At 37.8% G+C, this 22,855-nt stretch overlaps 2 protein-coding genes across 4 annotated transcripts in view; both read right to left on the bottom strand.

The window, feature by feature from the left end:
* LOC139166873 (complement factor H-like) overlaps positions 1-22,855 on the bottom strand; it is a 1,233,958-nt gene that overhangs the window by 664,403 nt on the left and 546,700 nt on the right. The window lies entirely within an intron of this gene.
* LOC139167364 (interleukin-1 receptor type 2-like) overlaps positions 1-22,855 on the bottom strand; it is a 65,987-nt gene that overhangs the window by 24,251 nt on the left and 18,881 nt on the right. For 2 of the 3 annotated variants that reach the window (XM_070751835.1, XM_070751834.1), the window contains 3 exons: positions 18,268-18,403; positions 15,742-15,893; positions 12,250-13,079 (listed from right to left, as the gene is read on the bottom strand). In XM_070751835.1, coding sequence (XP_070607936.1) covers positions 12,952-13,079; positions 15,742-15,893; positions 18,268-18,403 — 416 coding nt within the window. In that variant the 3' untranslated portion in view covers positions 12,250-12,951. Of the gene's footprint in view, positions 1-12,249; positions 13,080-15,741; positions 15,894-18,267; positions 18,404-22,855 lie in introns of those variants that run through there. The other variant, XM_070751836.1, reaches the window with a different exon arrangement.

Here is a 22,855-nt window from a genome sequence, read left to right as displayed (position 1 = left end):
GCCACTCCGTCTTATCCGGGTTGAGTTTGAGTCTGTTGACACCCATCCAGACCCCAACAGCCTCCAGGCACTGGCACATCACTTCCACTGCTTCGTTGACTGGACATGGGGTGGAGATGTATAACTGGGTATCATCCGCATACTGTTGATACTTCACCCCATGCCCCTGGATGATCTCACCCAGCCGTTTCATGTAGATATTGAACAGCAGGGGGAGAGGACTGACCCCTGAGGCACCCCACAAAGGAGTAACTTCGAGGTCAGCCTCTGACCCCCCACTAACACTGAATGCGACCGACCGGCTAGGTAGGAGGAGAACCACTGGAGAACAGTGCCTCCCATTCCCAACCCGTCCAGCCGGCGCAGAAGGATACCATGGTCGATGGTATCGAAAGCCGCTGAGAGGTCAAGAAGCACCAGGACAGAGGACAAGCCCCTGTCCCAGGCCCACCAGAGATCATCCATCAATGCGACCAAAGCAGTTTCCATGCTGTAGCTGGGCCTGAATCCAGACTGCTGGGGACCACTGGAGTGGGAGCGCCGCCACCTTCTCGACAACCTTCCCCATAAAGGGAAGGTTGGAGACTGGACGGTAGTTATTAAGCACGGCTGGGTCCAGGGAAGGCTTCTTGAGGAGGGGGCGCACAAGTGCCTCCTTATAAGGAGCCAGAAAGGACCCCCTCCCCAAGGAGGCGTTGACAATCTCCTGGACCCAGCTCCGTGTCACCTCTCTGCTGGCCGAAACCAGCCAGGAGGGACATGGATCCAGTAAGCAGGTGGCAGAACTCACAGCTCCAATGGCCTTGTCCACTTCATCAGGTGTCACCAGATCAAACTCTTCACAGGCAGGTGGACAAGTACGTGCCCCAGTCGTTGTCAGTCGACTCTGTTATCCAATTGAAGTCAAGGTCCACCCGGATCCGAGCGATTTTATCAGCAAAAAACATGTTAAAATCCTCGGTACTACTCTGCAAGGGCTCTCCAACTCCCCCCTGATTAAGAAGGGAGCGGGTCACCCTAAACAGAGCGGCCGAGCAGGATTCCGCTGATGCAATCAAGGCGGCATGATACGCGCATCTTGTCGCCCAGAGCACCACTTTGTAAGTCTTAATAAAAGCTCTTACAAGTGTTCGATCGGATTCGGACTTACTCTTCCTCCATCACTTCTCTTGTTACCCTTTGCAAAGAATATTTTCCAAGCCCTAAGTCTTTGCAGGATTTTTTTCATTGCTCTAACTTTCTCCAATTTTTTCTCTCCAGCCCTAACCAGGTGCTAATGATGTTCCCAGCTCTAACTCGCTTGCAAGCTCTTTCCTTGTCACTCTCTGCAAAGAATGTTTCTTTCCAGCCCTAACCAGGTGCAAATGATTTTCCCAGCTCTTATTAGCTTGCAAGCTCTTTCATTGTTACTCTCTCTGAATAAGGTTATTGTAATACAGTATTGTTATTTTTTGAATATTTTTAAACTTAGTTTGCTATTCTTTGTTTACCAGACCTGTTTAGGAATGGCATGGAAATGGTTGTGATAAAGAACTACAGTTAACTGTAGAGTCTTTTGTCCTTTCTGAACTTGGTTGTTTCCTTGCAGATGTTCAGTTACCCAATTAAGTAACTGCTTCAGTGCTAGAAGGGAGTGGGGTTTGCTCTCTGTTTATAAACAAGTGGCTTTCCTTGTCAGTGTTGGTGGGAGAGTTGTTTTTCCCTCCTTGCTTAGGCTGTTGTTTACTGTTTGATTGTTAATACTGCTGTTAATCCCATAATTAAATACATTTCGGTCATAAACCATAATTTCAATAATTTAAAATATAAAAATATCACATCACTGAAAAGTATGCAAATGGTGAGGGATAGGATAGGATAGGATAGGACAGGACAGCACAGAATACAACACAACACAACACAACACAATACAATACCACAGTTGGAAGGGACCTTGGAAGTCTTCTAATCCAACCCCTTGCTCAGACAGGAAACTCTATACCAGTGACGGGGAACCTTTTTTTCCTCGGATGCCAAAAGAGCATGCACACGAGCTATCATGCATGCATGAGTGTCCAACCATAATTCAATGCCCAGGGTGGGTGAAAACAGCTTCCTCCGCCTCCCAGAGGCCCTCTCGAGGCTGGAAATGGCCTGTTTCCAAATTTCTGGTGGACCCAGTAGGCTTGTGTTTGGCCCTCCCCAGGCTCCAAATGCTTCCCTGGAGCCAAGGAAAGATAAAAGCACCCTCCCCATCCCGCCTGGAGGTGCTCTTGAAGCCACAAATGCCCTCCCAGAGCCTCTGTGTAAGCCAAAAATCAGCTGGCCAGCACACACATGCATGTTGGAGCTGAGCTTGGGCAACAACTCATGTGCCAGTAGTTATGGCTCTGCATGCGACTTGTAGCACCTGTGCCATAGGTTCGCTCTCACTGCCCTATAACATTTCAAACAAATGGTTGTCCAAATTCTTCTTAAAAACTTCCAGTGTTGGAGAATTCACAACTTCTGGAGACAAGTTGTTCCACTGGTTAATTGTTCTAACTGTCAGGAAATTTCCTCTTAGTTCTAAGTTGCTTCTCTCCTTGATTAGTTTCCATCCATTGCTTCTTGTCCTGCCCTCTAGTGCTTTGGAGTGTAGCTTGACTCCCTCTTTGCGATAACCCATGAAATATCAGAAGACTGCTTTCATGTCACCCCTATTCCTTCTTGTTCATTAAATTAGGCATACCCAGTTCCTGCAACAGTGTATTTTAGCCTTTAGTCCTGTAATCATCTTTGTTACTCTTCTCTGCACTCTTTCTAGAGTCTCAATATCTTTTTTACATCGTGGCGATCAAAACTGAATGCATTATTCCAAGTGTGCTATTAATACTTTGTAATCTTGATTCTACCCCTCTGTTAATGCAGCCCAGAACTGTGTTAGCTTTTTTGGCAGCTACTGCACACTGCTGGCTCATATTTAGCACCTATACTGCACCTGTGCATTTTGCTTTTCTTGCCTACATGTAGAACCTTACTTTTTTCCCCATTGAATTTCATTCATGCAAAGGGGTGGGCCATTGCATTAATGGTGTGGGTGTTTGCTCATACACTATCATGGGCATACAAACATACAAACAAAGATATTTCTCACTAAATTCCTTTTTGCCTTTGCAGACTCATGGATAGACTCATGCAAGAGGTTTCTCAAGTAGAATTTAGTTTCATTTATCTGTTAAAGCATTCCTATCTTCTATAAATGATGGGAATAGAACAGGAAACAGCAGCTGAGGCTGTCAGAATTAAGCAATCCAACTCAAGAAAGATGAACAGTGTAAATTATTCATATAAACAAATCTTTCCATGGAATATTCATATCCTCTGCTCTCACTGCTCAAAAGGTGAAGAGTATAATCTGAATTAAATTTATTTTATTTTATTTATTCGACTTCTATGCCACCCAATCCCAAAGGATTGGGCGGCAATTAAATAATACATTTTGTTCCAACTACTTTTTTTTTTTACTTTTTTCCCCCCAAGCTTGGAATGCAAACTCTAGCTTGCCTGTCAGCACTTATCACTAGCACTTAAATCATATATTGTTTCACAGTGCTTTGTTAACACTCTCTATATGATTTAGAGAATCAGCATTATTATATGTATAGTATGTTGTGTGTATGTTTTTTAAATTATGGGTTTTTAGTTTTTTAAATATTAGATTTGTATTTTACATTGTTTTTACTATTGCTGTGAGCCGCCCCGAGTCTACGGAGAGGGGCGGCAGACAAATTTAATAAATAAATAAATAAATTATTGCCCCCAACAATCTTGGTCCCCATTTTACTGACCTAGAAGGATGAAAGGCTGAGTCAAACTTGAGCCCGTCAGAATAAAACTCCTGGTAGTGGGATACTACATTCCAACCACTCTGCCATTACCACTCCTCCTGTTAAGGGTTAAGTATGTCCAAGAGCCAGAAAACTATTGGGAATTTCTTTGATTTCATGACTGTATTGTAATAGCAAGAGTGGCAAACATTACTTTAGATTAATTTCACTGATTTCCTTCAAAGAAATGAAGTTTTTCATTGTTTGTAAATTGACCTATAAACAAAGCAATCACTGATTTCCTTCAAAGAAATGAAGTTTTTCATTGTTTGTAAATTGACCGATAAACAAAGCGATTTTGTTGCCGGAATGCATTTCAAATTACACAAAGTTTTGCAGACAAGTATTTTTCCCACCAGTTGCTTCATATTAGGGATTAAGAGGGCAATTCTATGCACAAAGCTATACTTGGAAATGCTTACTAATAAATATTACGGGGTAATAATTAGCCAAGGTGGAAATCAAATTTTGCCATTTGAAATATTAATTTCTTTATTGTAAGGTTACCGTATATGAACAGAATATTGAAAGTCTAAAAATATCCTTCTGTCCTTTACTTTTATTCTTTTTAATACTAGGGAAGGTCTGAGGTTATTTTGGATTAAAATATATTTGATCAGATCATTGTCTAGATGTATATATCCATAAATATCCATTCTCAATCATCCAGGTCGTGTTTGTCTTAATAGTGCTTTTCAAAAGGCAGCTGGACTTTCCTGGCTTTTTTCTCCCTTCAAAACATTTTACTTCTCATCCAAGAAGCTTCTTCAGTTCTGACTGAATGATGAAGAAATGGTAGGAAAAATCATTGTTTTGGTTTCTGCTCTTCTTCCTGCCTCTCAAGATCATTGCCTCATTCTATTACAAGTGGACAATTTTTCAGAATTAAGAGAATTCTGGCTAATCTAAGGAACCCATCATACTATTTAACCTTACCCCGACTTTCTCATTGTGTAGACGAGAAACTGTATCAATATTTCACACTTGTAAAGTTCATTGTTTACAAACATCTTTGAAACATTATAAATCATCAGACATGAATCAATAACTTTAGAGATTTTAATCGTGTTTTGTTAAAAATGTTCAACCTAGATGGCAACCACAGAATAGATTTTTATGCTTTCTTTTTACTTTTTTGATATGAAAACAGAAGCAAACGTTTATTCATGACTCAAAGCAGCCTGTCGATTTTATGATTGTTAAAAGATTGCATATTTATGCAGGGATGTTTCCTAACGTGTTTTACTACATTCAGAAGATCATAAAAAATAAACATAAAAATCTATAAATAGTCCATAGCATTTGACTTCTGAATCATTTTCAGCGGGTGTTTTCCTCAGGCTCTTGGTCAATTTAGCAGAAAAATCTGCAAATATCATGTGAGAAAACAATTTCTAAAGTTCCTATTTACTATCTTTTTTTCCCAGATTAAAAGACTACCGATTACACAAGTACAAAGCTTACTCAAGATACAAACACTGTGGGTTTTGTGATTGTTAAAGGATGGCATGTTAAGATAAATTATTCAGGGATGTTTCCTAATATGTTTTACTACATCCAGAAGATCACAAAAGATAAACAGAAAAAACTGTGAATAATAACCCTTGGAAGATGGCTTTTGAAGCACTTTCAGATTTACATTTATTCTTTCTCTCAGATTACAGAAGACCATTTTTATACAGCTATAACTCTATGCAGCTCAACATATACTATTTATCCAAAGTTTAAACATGGATGTAACTGGTTAAAATTAGAAATCAAAACCACATTTTGATTTTGATTTTGGAGTTGATTTTTTAAAAAGATGCTTCATATCTAAGAATCATAGAATTCAGACAGAAAAAAGTTATTACTTATGAAAGAATTCAAACTATCCTCAGTTTCCAATTTTGCAACAGCATGTCAACCTTTTAAACTGAGAGCCAGCTGGATGAATTTGGGCCACTTTCTCTCACCCCAACTCACGTCACAGGATGGTGGAAAGTAGAGGAAAATAAGGGGAGAAAAGATTGCTGGATATGTTCATCACCTTTAGTTACTTATGAAAATAAGTATTTATACTTGTGATATAAATAAATAACCTTTGAAAAATGAACAAAAATAATCATCTGGGCTTCTGATAATTTGTCTAAAAATATGTGATGTGACTAGCATGGAAAGAACAAGAATGGGGTAGAATTATCTAATAACTAAATCATCAAAGGAGGCTGAGAATTGTTGTGGTTAGCTTTGGCCCAGCTCCTGCCCCAAGGAATGTGCAGGTGGATGTGGGCAAAACATCCACATGCTGCAGGCCTGTTTTGCTCCCGATGGAATCTGCCGACGAAGCCTCCTCTGACCAAGGAAGCGTGAGTGACAGGGAAGAGGGGAGTTTGGCAGACAGCCCAGGAGGAGGTCAATCATCTGTATCATCCTTGGATTCTGAACAAGAATTAATGACACATCCACACACACGAAGAGTGATGCATAGGAGACAACAACTGAAGGATTATTACAAGAGAAAATGAGGCCATCTGTGGTTGGGTGGGGCTGCTGTAATTAGTGCTACAGATAAAAAGAACAGCGTGCTGGTTTAACCTTGTGGCAGTTTATTTGATTCATTGTTTAGTCAAGATCATGGTTTGTGTGCTGTTCAAGATTGTGTGTGGACTTTTTGGACTTTAGAATTGGACTCAATTTCCCAGTTATTGGGTGAGCAATTGGATTGCATTTAACCTGTGCCTTGTGTGTACCAGAAAATCCCTTTGACATTTAAAAAGGGAGCTGTTTCTGTTTTTCTGTTTATAAATTTTTTTGGGTTTTCCTTTTATCGTATGGTGTGTGTCTTCCTGGACTAATTACCCTGTAATTACGGGCGGTTGAAACACGCCAGCAGAACAAGAATAAGGAGGAAGACAAAATTAAATGAATTGTTTAATTTTTTGACATCTACAACAAAAATTACAGTGAAAAACTGCAAAAAATCATAGACATATATGTATATAAAATTATTTTTCCCCATAATCAGAAAAAATGGTTTTTCAATGGCAGGAATCTGTTACAGTTGGTAAAACCCTTCAGATGGAACTGACTAGAATCTTGTCAATTTCAGGCACCAGCCAAATAAACCAGAGGATAATAATCAGAATAAGTGAAGTTAGCACTTATTAGGGAACACTGTGCTGTGGGGAGCAGCTGCTAAGGAAGTTAATCAAAAGAACTAGACAATACTATATTTGATTTTAAGACTATCTCTGTGGATGGAGAACATGAAGATATGTCCTACTTTTGCTGGACAATCTTGGTTAGTTATCTTAATAACCTCCATTTTCTTGCTAAGTTTAGTATTCTATACATAAAAATTAATTACAGTGAGAAAAATCAGCTTCTATTTAAAAAATCAGTTTCCGCTTTTGAAAGAACACAAGTAAGGACTATTCGGGGCAGCTTTTACAGTACTTCTTGGAGTTAAGAAGTATCATAACATACAAATGAGATTATGCATGAATATATATACTGTGTGCATCCATATATATATAGAGAGAGAGACCAAAGTAAACTATTGTGTTTATATACAAATCAGTGAAATCTTCTAAGGCTCCTAGGCTGCAGCCTCCAATATACAAAACCAATAATACATATGAAATATTATTTTTCAAAGAAAAAATACAGAATAGAGTTTGTGCTTTGTTATCTTTATGCTCTGCAGCCTTATTGTTCAGACATGAAAAAAGCCAGTTCCCGTTTAGTTCTTACTTCAGAGAGGACATTGCCAAGAATTACAAAAGAAGTTAAAAGCAACAGTTAATCATGTCAAAATAAAAGGATGTTAAAAAACAGACAAACAGTTCATGAAACTATTCAAGCATATGTTGTCACATGAACAATTAGTGAAGTATTCCTATTTTGGATAGTAAAGATATTATTGAGTCTTTCAAGTGCTTAATCAAGAATTAATGTTTCAACACAACCAAAATTGTGTTGCCTCCCCTGTTTTATCTAACCATGCAGGATCTCAGGATTTGGTCCTGACAAAATAAAATCAAGAAAGTGAAATCTGTTGCTTGCAATTGAAAGTAAAGAAAATATTCACTTGGTGCTTTAATTCTTCTGGGAGTACATCTATTTCTCTATGACTTACTATGAACACAGCACAGGAAGTGGCTGGATTCTTGAATGACTTCTGAAACAACTATTAGAATGTTAGGAAATGAAGACAGAGAAATCATTGCAAAATTTAAAGACATTTGAATGGTGTCATGAATTAGGGTTCAGAAGAGAAAATGGAATGTTATAGCACAGAAAATGTGCCAGAAGAATAAATATTGGACTTGCCTATAGTGACACCAAGATAAAAAGTATGCTTTTTGAAAAATTGCACCTAAAATTGTAATGTAGCTGATAATGATTCATAAAATCTATTTCAATAAAATGCTTGAACTGATATTTGAAGAGGAAATTAGAAAAAGTTATACAAAACATAGGTGTTCAACATCCAAGAATATAGGAAATGTATTGCTGATGTCTATGATGTTGTTATGAAAATAGTAGCTGGCCATGATATGAATGTTGAAATATTAAATTTTCTTATGATGATAGGACAAAAATATTAGAGGCAACTTCAGCATTTATGCCTAACTATTAATTTTTATCCATAGAATACAGTGATACCTCATCTTACGAACTTAATTGGTTCCGGGATGAGGTTTGTAAGGTGAAAAGTTTGTAAGACGAAACAATGTGTGGGTTTGTAAAGTGAAAATAGTTTGGAAGAAGAGGCAAAAAAATCTTAAACCCCAGGTTTGTATCTCGAAAAGTTTGTATGACGAGGGATTTGTAAGACGAGGTATCACTGTACTTTCGAGACTGGAATTATTATTGTTGTTGCAGTAGCAGTTGTTGGTCCACAGACACGTGTTTAAACTGGATTTGGCATTATTATCCACCCTTTGAATCATTCCCCAATTTTGGTTATCTGCTCACAACAATATAAAATCACAACTGTCATTATTATAGTTGGTATTTGCCTTCATATGCATCAAGTTCTTCCCAAGAACCAAGGATCTCATAATGTATCAGCAGGCAGTATGGCCTTTTACAAATGACAGATGTAAAGTTTGTCAATGCATATGTTTTCTGGGCTGTCCCAGATGTGGGACCCTTATGGCTGTTTTGCCATAAAACGGTCATACTTTCTCACTTATAATACAGTATTGAAATGCCATGTGCACCAGTTAAAGCTCTATAAACTTATTATGTGCATGCATTAACACTTCTTACACCATAGTAGTAGCCTGTATAAGTACCAAAAACTGCCAATGGAATTAAACCAAAAAATCATTTATATACGGGACCATTTTGATAGCTGATGCTTCATCTAAGGACTAATCGAACTTGTGATGCTATTATAATTGGCCTAATTTTTTTGATAATGCAGAGATGTTGCATATTCAATTCTGTATGGATATACTGATATTCTACAACAGTCCTTTTTAGCTCTATTGTCCTATAATTCCCATTAGTAGTTGTACCACAGGCCCATATATGAAGAAGCATTTTGAGAAGGAATGTACTATCATTTTTCACGTTCCACGTCCAATTACACGTGGAATATCCACCCCATGTGAAAATGGATATACAAACATTAAATGTTATTTTTATTCCAATAATAAACTTTAAATGTTATTTTATTTATTCATTCCAATCATGCAATTAAATTTTACTCATAAAGCTGTTTAATTTATTAGAATTAACTAGAATGAAACAACATTTAACTATGAGTTTAAGCTGTGATGGCTATTTATTTATATCCAACAAGTAAAGATTAATGAGAAGGTGTTAAACATGTTTTACTGTGAACTTTGCAGAAAAATAGTTCCAAATTTAGGGACTGAGTTTTTAATGTACTTTGTATAAGATTCTTCTGCAAATTGTTAAGAACATAAGAAGAACCATGCTGAATCAGGCCAAAGCCCATCGAGTCCAGCATTCTGTGTCACACAGTGGCCCACCAATTGTACATGGAGATCTTGAGCAGAAGGAGAAGGCAAAACCCTCCCTTTCCCTTGACCCCCAACAAATGGTACCCAAGGGAATCCTGCCTTGTTGTAATCAATAAGATAATTGATAATAAGTCCTCAGAGAGGGAGGGCATACAAATCCAATTAATTAATAAATAATAAAACTATCTTTGGAATAACTAGGTTCTGTGTAAAGAAAACCCAAACATGACTAATGCATGTCTCATAAAATAGTCATATCCAAATTTAATGAATAAAAGAAGCAGATTTCTTAATTTGACAAGAATTGAATTTTTTAATAGGGGAAACTTTGAAAGTATGACCGTTGATAAAACAGTAATCACATTGCTATATATGGTTGTTAGGCCAAATCATTTCTGGAAAATAATATTTTACTTCCTTTCCAGACTTCTTCCCAAAAGCAAATCATTCAACACAACATTTGTTTTCCATTCTCTGGCTATCAACATCCATTGTAAAACAAAAATGACAAACACAATAGCATTTATCTATATGATTAATTATAATTAGTAATATCTTAGTCTATAAATGCACAGTCATGATATCAATAGTTTACAAATGAAGCAATTACATAAACATAGTTTGGTCATTATGACGCCTGAAAACACAAATGACTAGTTTTAAAACACTTTTTCTTTTTTAAAACAAAAACACAATTAGTTGCTTGCTTCCAATGGATTTGCAAACCATCACAAATATTGCAGTGCCAAAAGAAAAAAAAAAACATTAACATATCCCACTCTCAAGGTTTGCTGGAACAGCCAGGTTTCAGTGACCTTTCTACAAACTGGGTTAAAAATTCTAGAAAAATACTACAACGATTTGGAAGGATTTTTTATTACTGAGGCAAGGGTATGGAGAGAATCTGCTATACCAGATCTTAGTGGCTAGACAGATGAAATTGGATCTCTAGATGGGTCTAGAGATGCAAGCACAATCTGAGGTTAGTTGGGGGAAAGATCAGAAGCAACGTGAGAAAATATTATTTTACTGAAAAAGTAGTAGATGCTTGGAACAAACTTCCAGCAGACGCAGTTAGTAATCCACAGTAACTGAATTTAAAAATGCCTGAGATAAACATATATCCATCCTGTTCTGCCTGGCTACTACTAGCCATCCACAAGCACAGAAATAAGTCAAACACATGACAGGAGAGGAATAAATCAAGAAGGTCTCTTTTATGTACAAAGGATAAACCCTTGCTTGAATGCAAGACCAATACTGATTTTCGAGTCCAGAAGGTCAGGCTTACTCACTTAAAGTCCACCCGATATGTTTTAGGCTTGTGCCAGAGCACTGTTGATTTATGAGTCCATAAAGTCAGAATTCCACACTCAAATCTGCACAGCCTTTCCTGCTTGAGTGTCAGAGAGTTCACAGACATCCAAACTAAAATGCAACCACACTGCAACAATGTTACTTTCTTCCAAACGCAAATGATAAACACCCATGCAACGCACTCCGACCCTCCCTTTTTATCAGGGTTTCAGCAGCATCATTACCTCTTAACAACTGCGCTCTATCATTTGTTTCTATGCTTGCGCAGTTGCTCCTGCCTTTCCAACATCCTCCAGACCCTCCTGATCCTAAGATAAAATACAGGGAATAGTATATAAGGGCAGACTAGATGGACCATGAGGTCTTCTTCTGCCATAAATCTTCTATGTTTCTAAGGTCCCAGATCTGGAGCTGTGCAAGGCTTTAAAAGAGACAGCCAGTGCCTTGATTGTACCTGAAAGCCAACTGACAACCACTGCAATTCTTGAAATAGTAATGTTATATGGATGAATAAGATGTCTCTATGACTAAGTTGTTGAATTCTGTACCAGCTATTTTTTCTGACTGCTCTTCAAAGGTAGCCCCAGGGAGAACACATTGCCACATCGAAGCAAGAGATAAACAAGACGCGGCAATAATCCTATCGTGTTGCTCTCTTGGCTTCTGTCAGTTCATCAGGACTTGCTCAACAAGTATCTAGCCCTGGATCCTGGCAATGTTTTCCTCCAGATACCTATAGAATTTTCACAGAACATCTTCTGCCCTAGCTTTCTCTAGTATGGTCTGGGTCACTTTAATAAGGGTCTTGCATTCTGCAGATATAAATAAAAATATTGATGCTAATATTACAATAGTGTAGCCTCAAGTGATTATCATTTGGTTTAATTAAAGGATGCTTTATATGACACTTTCAGCAGGCATGTGAGTTCTCTGTGCAGATGGATCAGCCAGTTTGACAACATCCAATGTAACAAAAAAAATTGTTATAATGTAAATAAATCAAGTTTCTGATGCTGATATACCATACAACATTAAAATTGGATATTAGCCTTCATAATTATTCTTAATCAGTTATTAAATAGTAAACAGTAAAAACAGTAAAATTAGAGAAAAAAATATAATTTATTATATGACATCAAATGTATACAATTGTAATTATAATACAATTAACTACATTTGCTATATTCCCTGTTCAGCTTTAATATCTTACTGGCTTCCAAAATTCCCCAAAATCAAACATTATATTTAACATATAACTTGCATAACTTGCAATAACAAATATAAAATAAGGTTTTGATACCAAAGAAGTGAAAAATTGGAATTGTAACTTAATGGTAGGATCACTATGTAATTTATTTTCCTTTGGAAGGTTAATTTCCTTTAGGTTTTTTTTAACAGAAATACAGCTTTTTTTATTGTCACTGAAAGACTCTCTTCTCTCCCTCCCATCTCTCTTTGTTTTAAATTTAATCATATTTTTTTAAAAAAAATGCAATGCAATTTATAAAGTATGCACACAAACCCCCATTAATATAAAACCTAAATAACATAGTAATTGATTCATGCTTGCTACTGTTAAAGTTACAGGTCTTTTGTATGAGGTTTCATTAGTAAAATTAGAAATGACATTTTAAAAATTCAATTATTGTATTTCTGTTGTTATAGAAAGTTGCATTTCCTTTAATAAGCATGAAAACAGCAACTTCATTTCTGTTTACACCGAAAGGATTCTAGATGTCTTAGGACAGATGAGAAAATTACTTAGAATGCTAAAGTAACATATATATGAAATAAAAGTATATTCGTTAGGAGTTGGCCACAACATAACCCTTGGTAGATCTTTGCTTCCAGTATTTATTCAAATATATTCCTCCTATGATGAGAACAGCCAGAGCCACAGGAGTAACTGCCAAGTACCAAGACAACTCGCGGTCTTTTAAAAAAGAAAGAAAGAAAGAAAAACCTCAACGTTAGACAACATACTGTGCATTGGTTAAATCATTGTTTTTCTAAGCTGCCTGGTTCCCACAAACACAAGTTTTATCAGTAGCAGATGGAACAGAAAACAACAACATGCCAAATGTATGGCAATCAAAAGAAATTTGGTTACATTTTGCAAGAATATACAATCAGTGCGCAGCTTTAAAGTAGGCCAGTCAGATGCTTTCAAAAGTGTGCAACTGGATAACAGTCTTACAACGGCAAGCTTTTTATTCCTTCAATACTGCCCTTCACTCTGAAAGTGTGTAATATTTTTAGATATCATGTTTCACTGATATAATGTAATTAATATAATCTATGACTTTCTAGGCAGGCGTGCCTGCTAGTGGTTGGAGAGCCGGTAGCAACTGCAGTGCAAGGCTTTGCCCACCCACCTGGACAATGCCATTCAGGTTCTTTTAACACTTTGTGCATGCTCAGAGGGTAAAAGAACCCATATGGTGGTGTGCGGGTGGATGGGCGAAGCCTTGTAATGCCATCGCTACCAACTCTCTAACTACCGGCAAGCATGCCCGAGCTGGGAGCATTTCACCCCTGTTTTGGGGTGATATTGGGATACATTTATGCTACAGTTCAACAGCATTTGAAGCTACATATGTTCCCCATTCTTGCACTTCTGCCAACTCATAAGTGGTTGTGAAGTTCCCAAACCAATTTTACATGGAATTAAGAGATAATTCCATTTGCTGCTACTCTCCACTGAAGTAGAATTTCTTCAACGTTTTAGTGCACAGATTGAGCAAGTTATTGTCCAACAGAACACTAAAGTTTAGGAACTTCCAGTTCCTTCTTCGGCGAGACCGGAAGCGGGGATTGCAACCTCCGCGGCCAGCTCCAAATTCAGACCTAAGCCCCCCGCATAGAGGGGGAAAAGTGAAGGGAGACCACCAGGAGGGTAGAGGGGAGCCTCATCTTCCCTTCCTGAGCTGGCAAGCTTCTAGCTGAAGGAGGGCCAGAATTAACAAGACTAAGAAGGAGAAAAAATGAGTTATTTACAACCTGAGATAAAAAAAGACTGTCTGCCTTTAAAAATAACCCCAAAAATACAGGTGGGGGGAGCTAAAAAATACCAGTGGGTCAGGAATGCTAAAATAGTGAAGAACAACATTTGAGAACTAGGGGGAGAGTTTTTCTTGGAGGATTTAAAAGAAGATGTGGTTTTGGAATAATATCCTATTTTTAAGAGAAAAAACATTGATACTTGAACTGGAAGCTGTCTCTGCCTTACTATAAATTGACTATTATATATATTGGACTTATAAACATAAAATAATGAAATTGAACACAGAATAATGAAGAGGAATCTCTGATTTGAAGCAGAAGTGCTGTTTTGGGGGGAAAGAGAGGATATAGCTCTCAGAACCTTTCCCTTTGTTGGATAAATAATGTGGATTAAACTTTGCTGTAAAACGATGCCAATGGGAAATAAAGACAGGGAAAGCATAGCCCAGGATGTTAAGACTATTGTAAATAAGTAGTGATGAGCGAACCGAACTTGCACAATTCAGGTCTGTACCGAATTTTGCAGTGTTCGGTATACCGAACACAAACCCGATTTTTTTTCCAACTTTGGGCAAAGTTCAGGGTCGCGTTTGGCGTTCGGAGCTTTAACGTCACCGACAGGTTACTAAGGACACCAAGGTGATCACTTCCTGGATTCCATGGAATCCAGGAAGTGATCACCTTGGCGTCCTTAGCAACCTGCCGGTGACGTCAAAGCTCCACCCCCGGAATCTCTTCGTGGGAGGGATTCCCCAGCTCCTTCAAAGGGAGGTCTTCACCTAAAAATAAACATTGTTATTTTTATGTGAAAGGACGCCGCAACGGCGCTGCAAGCAAAGGGCGGTCCTCTCGCGTAAAAATAAACATGTTTATTTTTACGTGAAAGGACCGCCCTTTGCTTGCAGCCCCGTGCTCAGCAAATGAGAGAACCCATCAATAGTATGTTATATCTTGCCCCGGTGCCAAACATTTGACTTGGGTCAACATAGATGTTGTTTGTATAGATTACTTCTTCACATCAGTAAAGGACAATCCACCCCCCTTCCAAACTTGGTGAAGTAGAACAGAAATTGGAACTACGTCTGATTTCATAATGGAAATCAATGTGATTAGTGTGAAGAAGCGCACCTAAGAAGCCCTCCAAATGAGAGCCAATAGCTCTAGTAGAGATGTATCATTTATTGGGGAACTGATCTGTATGATACATAGGTTGAGACATTTTGCTTATTAACTTACGAGTTATGGATTCCAGAGGGAATTTAAAACAACTCATTACATAGCAGTAATAAGCAAAATGTGGAATAACCTTTGGCAAAACTGGATAATTTTGTATATGCATAATTTCCCTTCCTCTTCCTTTGGAAACATGCCAAGAGAAATTGTAATTATTTGAAAATAAAACAACTTATTAGAAATCATGTAATTTAAAAATGACCTGACCAAAAATTATTCCAGCTCTTTGGGCACTTTATTCCTTAACCTTCTTTCCTTATGTATAAAATGTGAAAATGAATGTCCATTATCAGAGTAATCAGGGAAAAAAAATAACGAGGAAAAGATGGCAATAAGTATAATTGGGTTTTTATACAGACCTTTCTTTTTTTCCGTGACTGTCACTGTTTGTACACGATTCCCACTACCATTTTGTGCCACGCATCTGAAATCAGTGTGAAAATCGGCTTCTGTGATGGAGTCAAAGATCAATTGCAGCTCAATAGATCTGTTGTTATTGTCTACGAATTGCCTAAGAGGGAATATAATCATTTATATTGTTAGGCAGAGAAGCAGAAGAGCTCAGAAGGAAAGGGCAACTGACTGAAGAATGATATAGCCTAGATTTTTTTTCATTTGCGTAAAAAAATAAATCTAATAGAAACATAGAAACATAGAAGTCTGATGGCAGAAAAGGACCTCATGGTCCATCTAGTCTGCCCTTATACTATTTTCTGTATTTTACCTTAGGGTGGGTATATGTTTATCCCAGGCATGTTTAAATTCAGTTACTGTGGATTTATCCACCACATCTGCTGGAAGTTTGTTCCAAGGATCTACTATTCTTTCAGTAAAATAATATTTTCTCATGTTGCTTTTGATCTTTCCCCCAACTGACTTCAGATTGTGTCCCCTTGTTATTGTGTTCACTTTCCTATTAAAAACACTTCCCTTTAACATATTTAAATGTTTCGATCATGTCTCCTCTTTTCCTTCTGTCCAGACTATACAGATTGAGTTCATCAAGTCTTTCCTGATACGTTTTATGCTTAAGACCTTCCACCATTCTTGTAGCCCGTCTTTGGACCTGTTCAATTTTGTCAATATCTTTTTGTAGGTGAGGTTTCCAGAACTGAACACAGTATTCCAAATGTGATCTCACCAGCACTCTATATAGCGGGATCACAATCTCCCTCTTCCTGCTTGTTATACCTCTAGCTATGCAGCCAAGCATCCTACTTGCTTTTCCTACCGCCTGACTGCACTGTTCACCCATTTTGAGACTGTCTGAAATCACTACCCCTAAATCCTTTTCTTCTGAAGTTTTTGCTAACACAGAACTGCCAAAACAATACTCAATACAATAATGCAAAAATAAAAATAAAAATCTTGCTATTTGAGTTTTTTTCTTCTCACCTGACCTCTGCTATTAATGTAAGAAAACTTAAACTGAAATAGAATTGATGTAACCACTTCATCACACATCACACCTCTATTTTGCTCTAAAATTATCATCTATCACACTAAACTAGATTAAAGGGAAGACACAGGTATGGAAAAATCATTTTACTGTCATCCATCAGTCTACTTTGACTGTACTGATTTGTTCACATATGCAATGTATCTTTGAAAAGTTCTCTGGTTATCAACTTATCACCATTTAGATGTCAAGGCATTATTCCAAGTGAAGTTGGGACAAACTATATTTGAGGTTAAGCAAGTCCACAATCTGCCAACTCTTTGGATGTGATCAAATACATTTTCTACTAACAGTGTTTCAAGGAAGGGGTTAACACAGACAACAAAAGATATGTGTGGCATCGTGCAAGAAGCAAATAATTTTGCATTGTTTGCAATTATATCATGACAATTTGCAATTACGGTATATCATGACACACATGACATAATTGTAGCTTGCCCCAAATGCCTAACCTCAAAATCTATAGTCATCATGGCTAAAGTCTGACAAAGCAGTGGAAATTAAAGTGTAATATATCAAAAAATTGCATTTGAAGGGGAAACTGTGAGATTTATAGATTACAAATCATAGAAACATAAGCCAGTTGTAGACTAGTAAATGTTCTATAAAGATATTACCTGGTATAATCTAGCATAATATTTCAACAATATTTGAATTAGAAATTTATATATCGTCTAGATAAGGGTAGCAAAGGTATCAATAGACCTTAAACTACAACTCATAGAACTAAAAGTAATATTTATAATTTATTGTATTACATTACTTTTGAACAGAAAAGGATTATCTAAAATAGTTTTAATGAGGACGATTCTCCTTAAGAAGATCTGTTTTTGCAGTATCCTATACTTTTGAAGAAAGAAAGAAATATACAGTAATTGTGTGACAAAAACTACAATTTTCAGATGATAATATTTTTGCGCAATATATGCACAAGTCCCAAAGGTGCTTTTTAAAGTTTCTGCAGCTCAGAGTTAAAGAAGCTTTTTGGGTGCGAAGTAAAACATCTTCATAAAAAACAAGAACGAGTCCAGTTGTCTCTTGAAAAAGCATCTTTGGGACAACTGGAAAACTGAGAATCATCCCAACCCCTACTTGGAATTTGACAACCAAACAACATTTGATTCTCCATGTCCTCATTATGGATAAAAGACTAATTTTGCAACATTGGAAAGATAGAGTGTATGGCTCCATTTATTTAGTGGATTGAAGACCTGATTAAACTTGCCACATATTAATTGATTGCCTATAATTGTAGATTTTGGGTAGATAAATAAAATGAAAAATTGTGCTCCTTTATACAAAGTACAAGTAGGTGAAATAAAAGTGTAAGATATTTACAAAACGATAAAGAAAACTATAAGGTATTTACAAAATATTGCAAATTACAACAGAAAAAAATATTTATATATATCAATACAACATTTACCCAGTGTCTCCTTCTTTCACTCTTCTGTCTGGGTAAATGTGTTTTATATGACTGTTGTTAGCCAGCCACCAGACATCAACATCAGAATGATCATTTGCACCAATAAAAACTCTACATGGGATGATGAGCTGAGAACCTGTTTTGAAATCAAATACAGAGTTAAGGAAAATAAATATATATACAGCAGAGAATATATGTCCACAGAAACAAATCATCCCAATTTTGAATTTTTAAGGTATTTTCAGAACACTGTTCTTTTAGCAAACAGGATTAAGTAGCTGTGAGATAACTCAACTTTATCGTTTTATGGACTCATTGTTTAATTTTGTTTAGTTCTGGTATTAGTTCAAGAATGTAACAGTTTACAATTCTCACGCAGTTACTCTGAAATATTGTAATCCTATTGGATTTCAAATAGTTATGAGATGCAAGTGTGCAAGAATGGAATTAGACAAGCATGCCAGAAAACACTTTCATCTAGTCAGGAAGCCAATGTGTTGTGGTTAGCTCTGGCCCAGCTCCTGCCCCAAGGACTGTGGATGTGGGGGAGACATCCACATGCCGCAGGCCTGTTTTGCTCCCGGTGGAATCTGCTGATGAAGGCTCCTCTGACCAAGAAGACATGAGTGACAGGGAGGAGGAGAGTGTGGCAGACAGCTCAGAAGGAGATCAATTATCTCTCTCCTCCTTGGATTCAGAACAAGAGTTAATAATACAGCCACACATGCGGAGAGCGATGCATAGGCAGCAACAACTGAGAGATTATTATCAAAGAAAATGAGGCCACCTGTGGTTGGGTGGGGCTGTGGTAATTAGTGAGGCTGCTATAAAGAGCAGCGTGTGGGTTTGGCCATTGTGGAGGATTATCTGATCATTGTGTTTCGTGCCTGCCTTGCTGACTTAGACCTTGGTGTGTTGCTTTTTCCCCGCTTTGAAACTAAAGCAGAGCAAGGGTGTTTCACTTTGTGAAAGAAGAAGGACTGTGAATTACCTCACAGCTGCAAGCTAAGTATCTGAGAACTGATAAGATATTTGTACCAATTACCAGTTTGTTTGGAGACGAGTGCTCTTTGCTATACAAAAAGAGAGCTTAGTTTAAGTGAATTTTCGTTATAAAGAAGATTGTTTTGAATTTTCAAACGTGTGTGTGTCTGAAATTTGTATCTGAATTTTCGGAAGGATTCTGCCATAGAGCTCGACAGAACACAATGTAAACTATAATTTTCATTTCACCAAAGTAATAGGTATGATCAAAGACCCAGCCTGAAGCCTTCAGGGGGAATAGACAAAATATTGGAAATTGTATTCGTGACCACCTGATATAAGTGCAACATCCTTCCCCCCAAATCGCCCTCTACCAAAATATGAATATCATCATTACCAAACATGGTTGGCCATTCGGCATTTGGGAATGGATAATTTATTTATTTATTTATTAGATTTATATGCCGCCCCTCTCCGCAGACTCGGGGCGGCTAACAACAGTAAAAAGACAACGTAAACAAACCTAATATTAAAAAATCTAAAAAACCCAATTTAAGAGATCAGTCATACATACAGTCATACCATACATAAATTTTATAAGCCTAGGGGCAGGGAATATTTCAATTCCCCCATGCCTGACGACAGAGGTGGGTTTTTAAGAGCTTACGGAAGGCAAGGAGGGTGGGGGCAACTCTGATATCTGGGGGGAGTTGGTTCCATAGGGTCGGGGCCGCCACAGAGAAGGCTCTTCCCCTGGGTCCCACATTAGTGCCTAGAGAACTCTTCCACTGATGCAGTAATGAAAAAAAAATGAAAAGAGTGGTTAAAACCTTCACCTTTTTTCAATAACTTTACTGCAGGCAAAATTGTTCTCTCCCCCACCACTGGAGTGTAGGAATGTGAGGTTAAAACTGCTTCCCTTTTAGCAATTCTAATCAAGATAACTAATAATATACAGTACAATAATATACAGTATATTTTACATTGGTGGCTTTTTTCTTTTCCCTTTTTGTACACCATTTTTTTTTCTTCATTGTTAGTGTGAGATATTGGTTTTTTAATTGATTAACACAGTTGGAAGGGACCTTATACTTCTGTTTTGTATTTTATTCTTATTGGTAAAAGATGACTAATATTGACCATACCATAATGCCTGATAATAGTCATATTATCACTTATTTGTTCAGCTGTAATCTATGACTATTCACAACTCCTTATTATGTATTGTATGCACCATGGAGCATTAGTATTTTTAGCAGACTCATTTTATGCCAATTTAGAGTTTAATTTGTTTTTTTATAACTGGCTTATGTTTCTGTAAGCAAACAATGCTTTATTGTCCCAGTACTGCTTGTAAAATATTTACAGAACTTACTACCGTAGTTCCCTGCAGGTTCTTCAGACCAACACTGAAGTCAAGAGAAGAAAAATATGCTAGTAATATCATTGAGATTTGAACAATTTATTTAGCGTTACAGTGCTTATCCAGTATATGCAGAGGTTTTTTAAAAAGAAAAACGCAGTTTCTATGTTATTTAATTAATCTCTTAACCACATCCCTTTTGAGTCATGCTTTCATTTCAAGAGTCCAGAGTCCATATTTTATTCCATTATCTTATTCCTGCCAAGCAATCTGCTAGGACATACAATCAATTCATTCATAAATGAAGTTCTTTATTAGGGTTATTACCTAGCCAGCTTGGTCTGATTCTTGAAAACCAGTTGTTAAATTTCTACTCATCCTTCAGAGTCATATAAATGCAATCAATTAATCAATCAGTCAATCAATCAATCAACAGAGCTCCAGTAGGCCAAATAGAGCAGATATCTCAAGATTTTCAGCAGAAAGTACAGATTATTTTTGCTTTCATGTGCTCATTGTTGAACCTTACGTTAACCACCTTCCATACAAGCATGGCACTTATGCTAGGCTGTGTTGCAATTTTCTATCAGGGTTATTCCAGCTCAGATCCAGGACAAAGATTCAGTGGTCTAACCAACTGGAGGAGGAGGAGAAGAAACCCGACCATGTCACATGCATCATGTGGCATTTCTACTTTCCTTCCAATTTGTGGTCACAGAATCAGATTCTTCCTTTCCTATCTGGTCATTGCACATCGTCATGGTTTCTGGGAGAACTACGCACAAAATATTGCACTATACAGAACTTCACTGTTTGTTCCTTCAACTGCTGTTTGGTGTATATTTGCCATGTAAGCAGCACAAGGAAAAAGAAGTGTTGGAAACTTTTCTTTCAACTTGACCAAGGTTATAGACTTTGGGCCATTGATACAAAGAATCCAGGAAAGAATATGTGGGGAGTGGCATCAAACACCTAACTTGGATGCTTCCAAACATCTGGAAGGGTCCCTGTGAGATCAAGAGTTTATCTCATTTACATTTTAGACATTGATTTAAGATTGCAATGTATACATCCATTCAACATTTTGGATTTTTTAAAAAGAAAATTTATTTATTTATTTATTTATTGGATTTGTATGCCGCCCCTCTCCGGAGACTCGGGGCAGCTAACAGCAACAATAAGACAGCATATAACAATAATCCAATACTAAAAACAATTAAAAACCCATTATAATAAAAACCAAACATACATACAGACATACCATGCATAAAATTGTAAAGGCCTAGGGGGAAAGGGTATCACAATTCCCCCATGCCTGGTGGCAGAGGTGGGTTTTAAGTAGCTTACGAAAGATTAGATTAGATTAGATTTATTGGATTTATATGCCGCCCCTCTCCGCAAACTTGGGGCGGCTCACAACAATAATAAAAAACAGCACAGTACATAATACCAAATCCAATGCCCACCAATCTAATTACAATTTAAAATTAGTAATTTCATAAAAACAATCCCAGTATATATAAAAAACAGGCACACAGTCAATCAATCAACAGAACAACATAGGCAAGGGGGAGGTGTTTTAGTTCCCCCATGCCTGACGGCAGAGGTGGGTCTTAAGGAGTTTACGAAAGGCAGGGAGGATGGGGGCAATCCTAATCTCAGGGGGGAGCTGGTTCCAGAGGGTCGGGCCCCCCACAGAGAAGGCTCTTCCCCTGGGTCCCGCCAGACGACATTGTTTAGTCGACAGGACCCAGAGAAGGCCAACTCTGTGGGACCTAACCGGTCGCTGGGATTCGTGCGGCAGGAGGCGGTCCCGAAGATATTCTGGTCCGGTGCCATGAAGGACTTTATAGGTCATAACCAACACTTTGAATTGTGACCGGAAACTGATCGGCAACCAATGCAGACTGCGGAGTGTTGGAGTAATATGGGCATACTTGGAGAAGCCCATAATTGCTCTCGCAGCTGCATTCTGCACGATCTGAAGTTTCCGAACACTTTTCAAAGGTAGCCCCATGTAGAGAGTGTTACAGTAGTCGAGCCTCGAGGTGATGAGGGCATGAGTGACTGTGAGCAATGACTCCCGGTCCAAATAGGGCCGCAACTGGCGCACCAGGCGAACCTGGGCAACCTCCCCCCTTGCCACAGCTGAAAGATGTTTTTCTAATGTGAGCTGTGGATCGAGGAGGACGCCCAAGTTGCGGACCCTCTCTGATGGGGTCAATAATTCCCCCCCAGGGT

This window comes from Erythrolamprus reginae, chromosome 4 (assembly GCF_031021105.1).
Source record: "Erythrolamprus reginae isolate rEryReg1 chromosome 4, rEryReg1.hap1, whole genome shotgun sequence".
NCBI lineage: Eukaryota > Metazoa > Chordata > Lepidosauria > Squamata > Dipsadidae > Erythrolamprus > Erythrolamprus reginae.
Note: the sequence above shows the minus strand (reverse complement) of the source record. Positions and strands in the feature narration are given on the sequence as shown.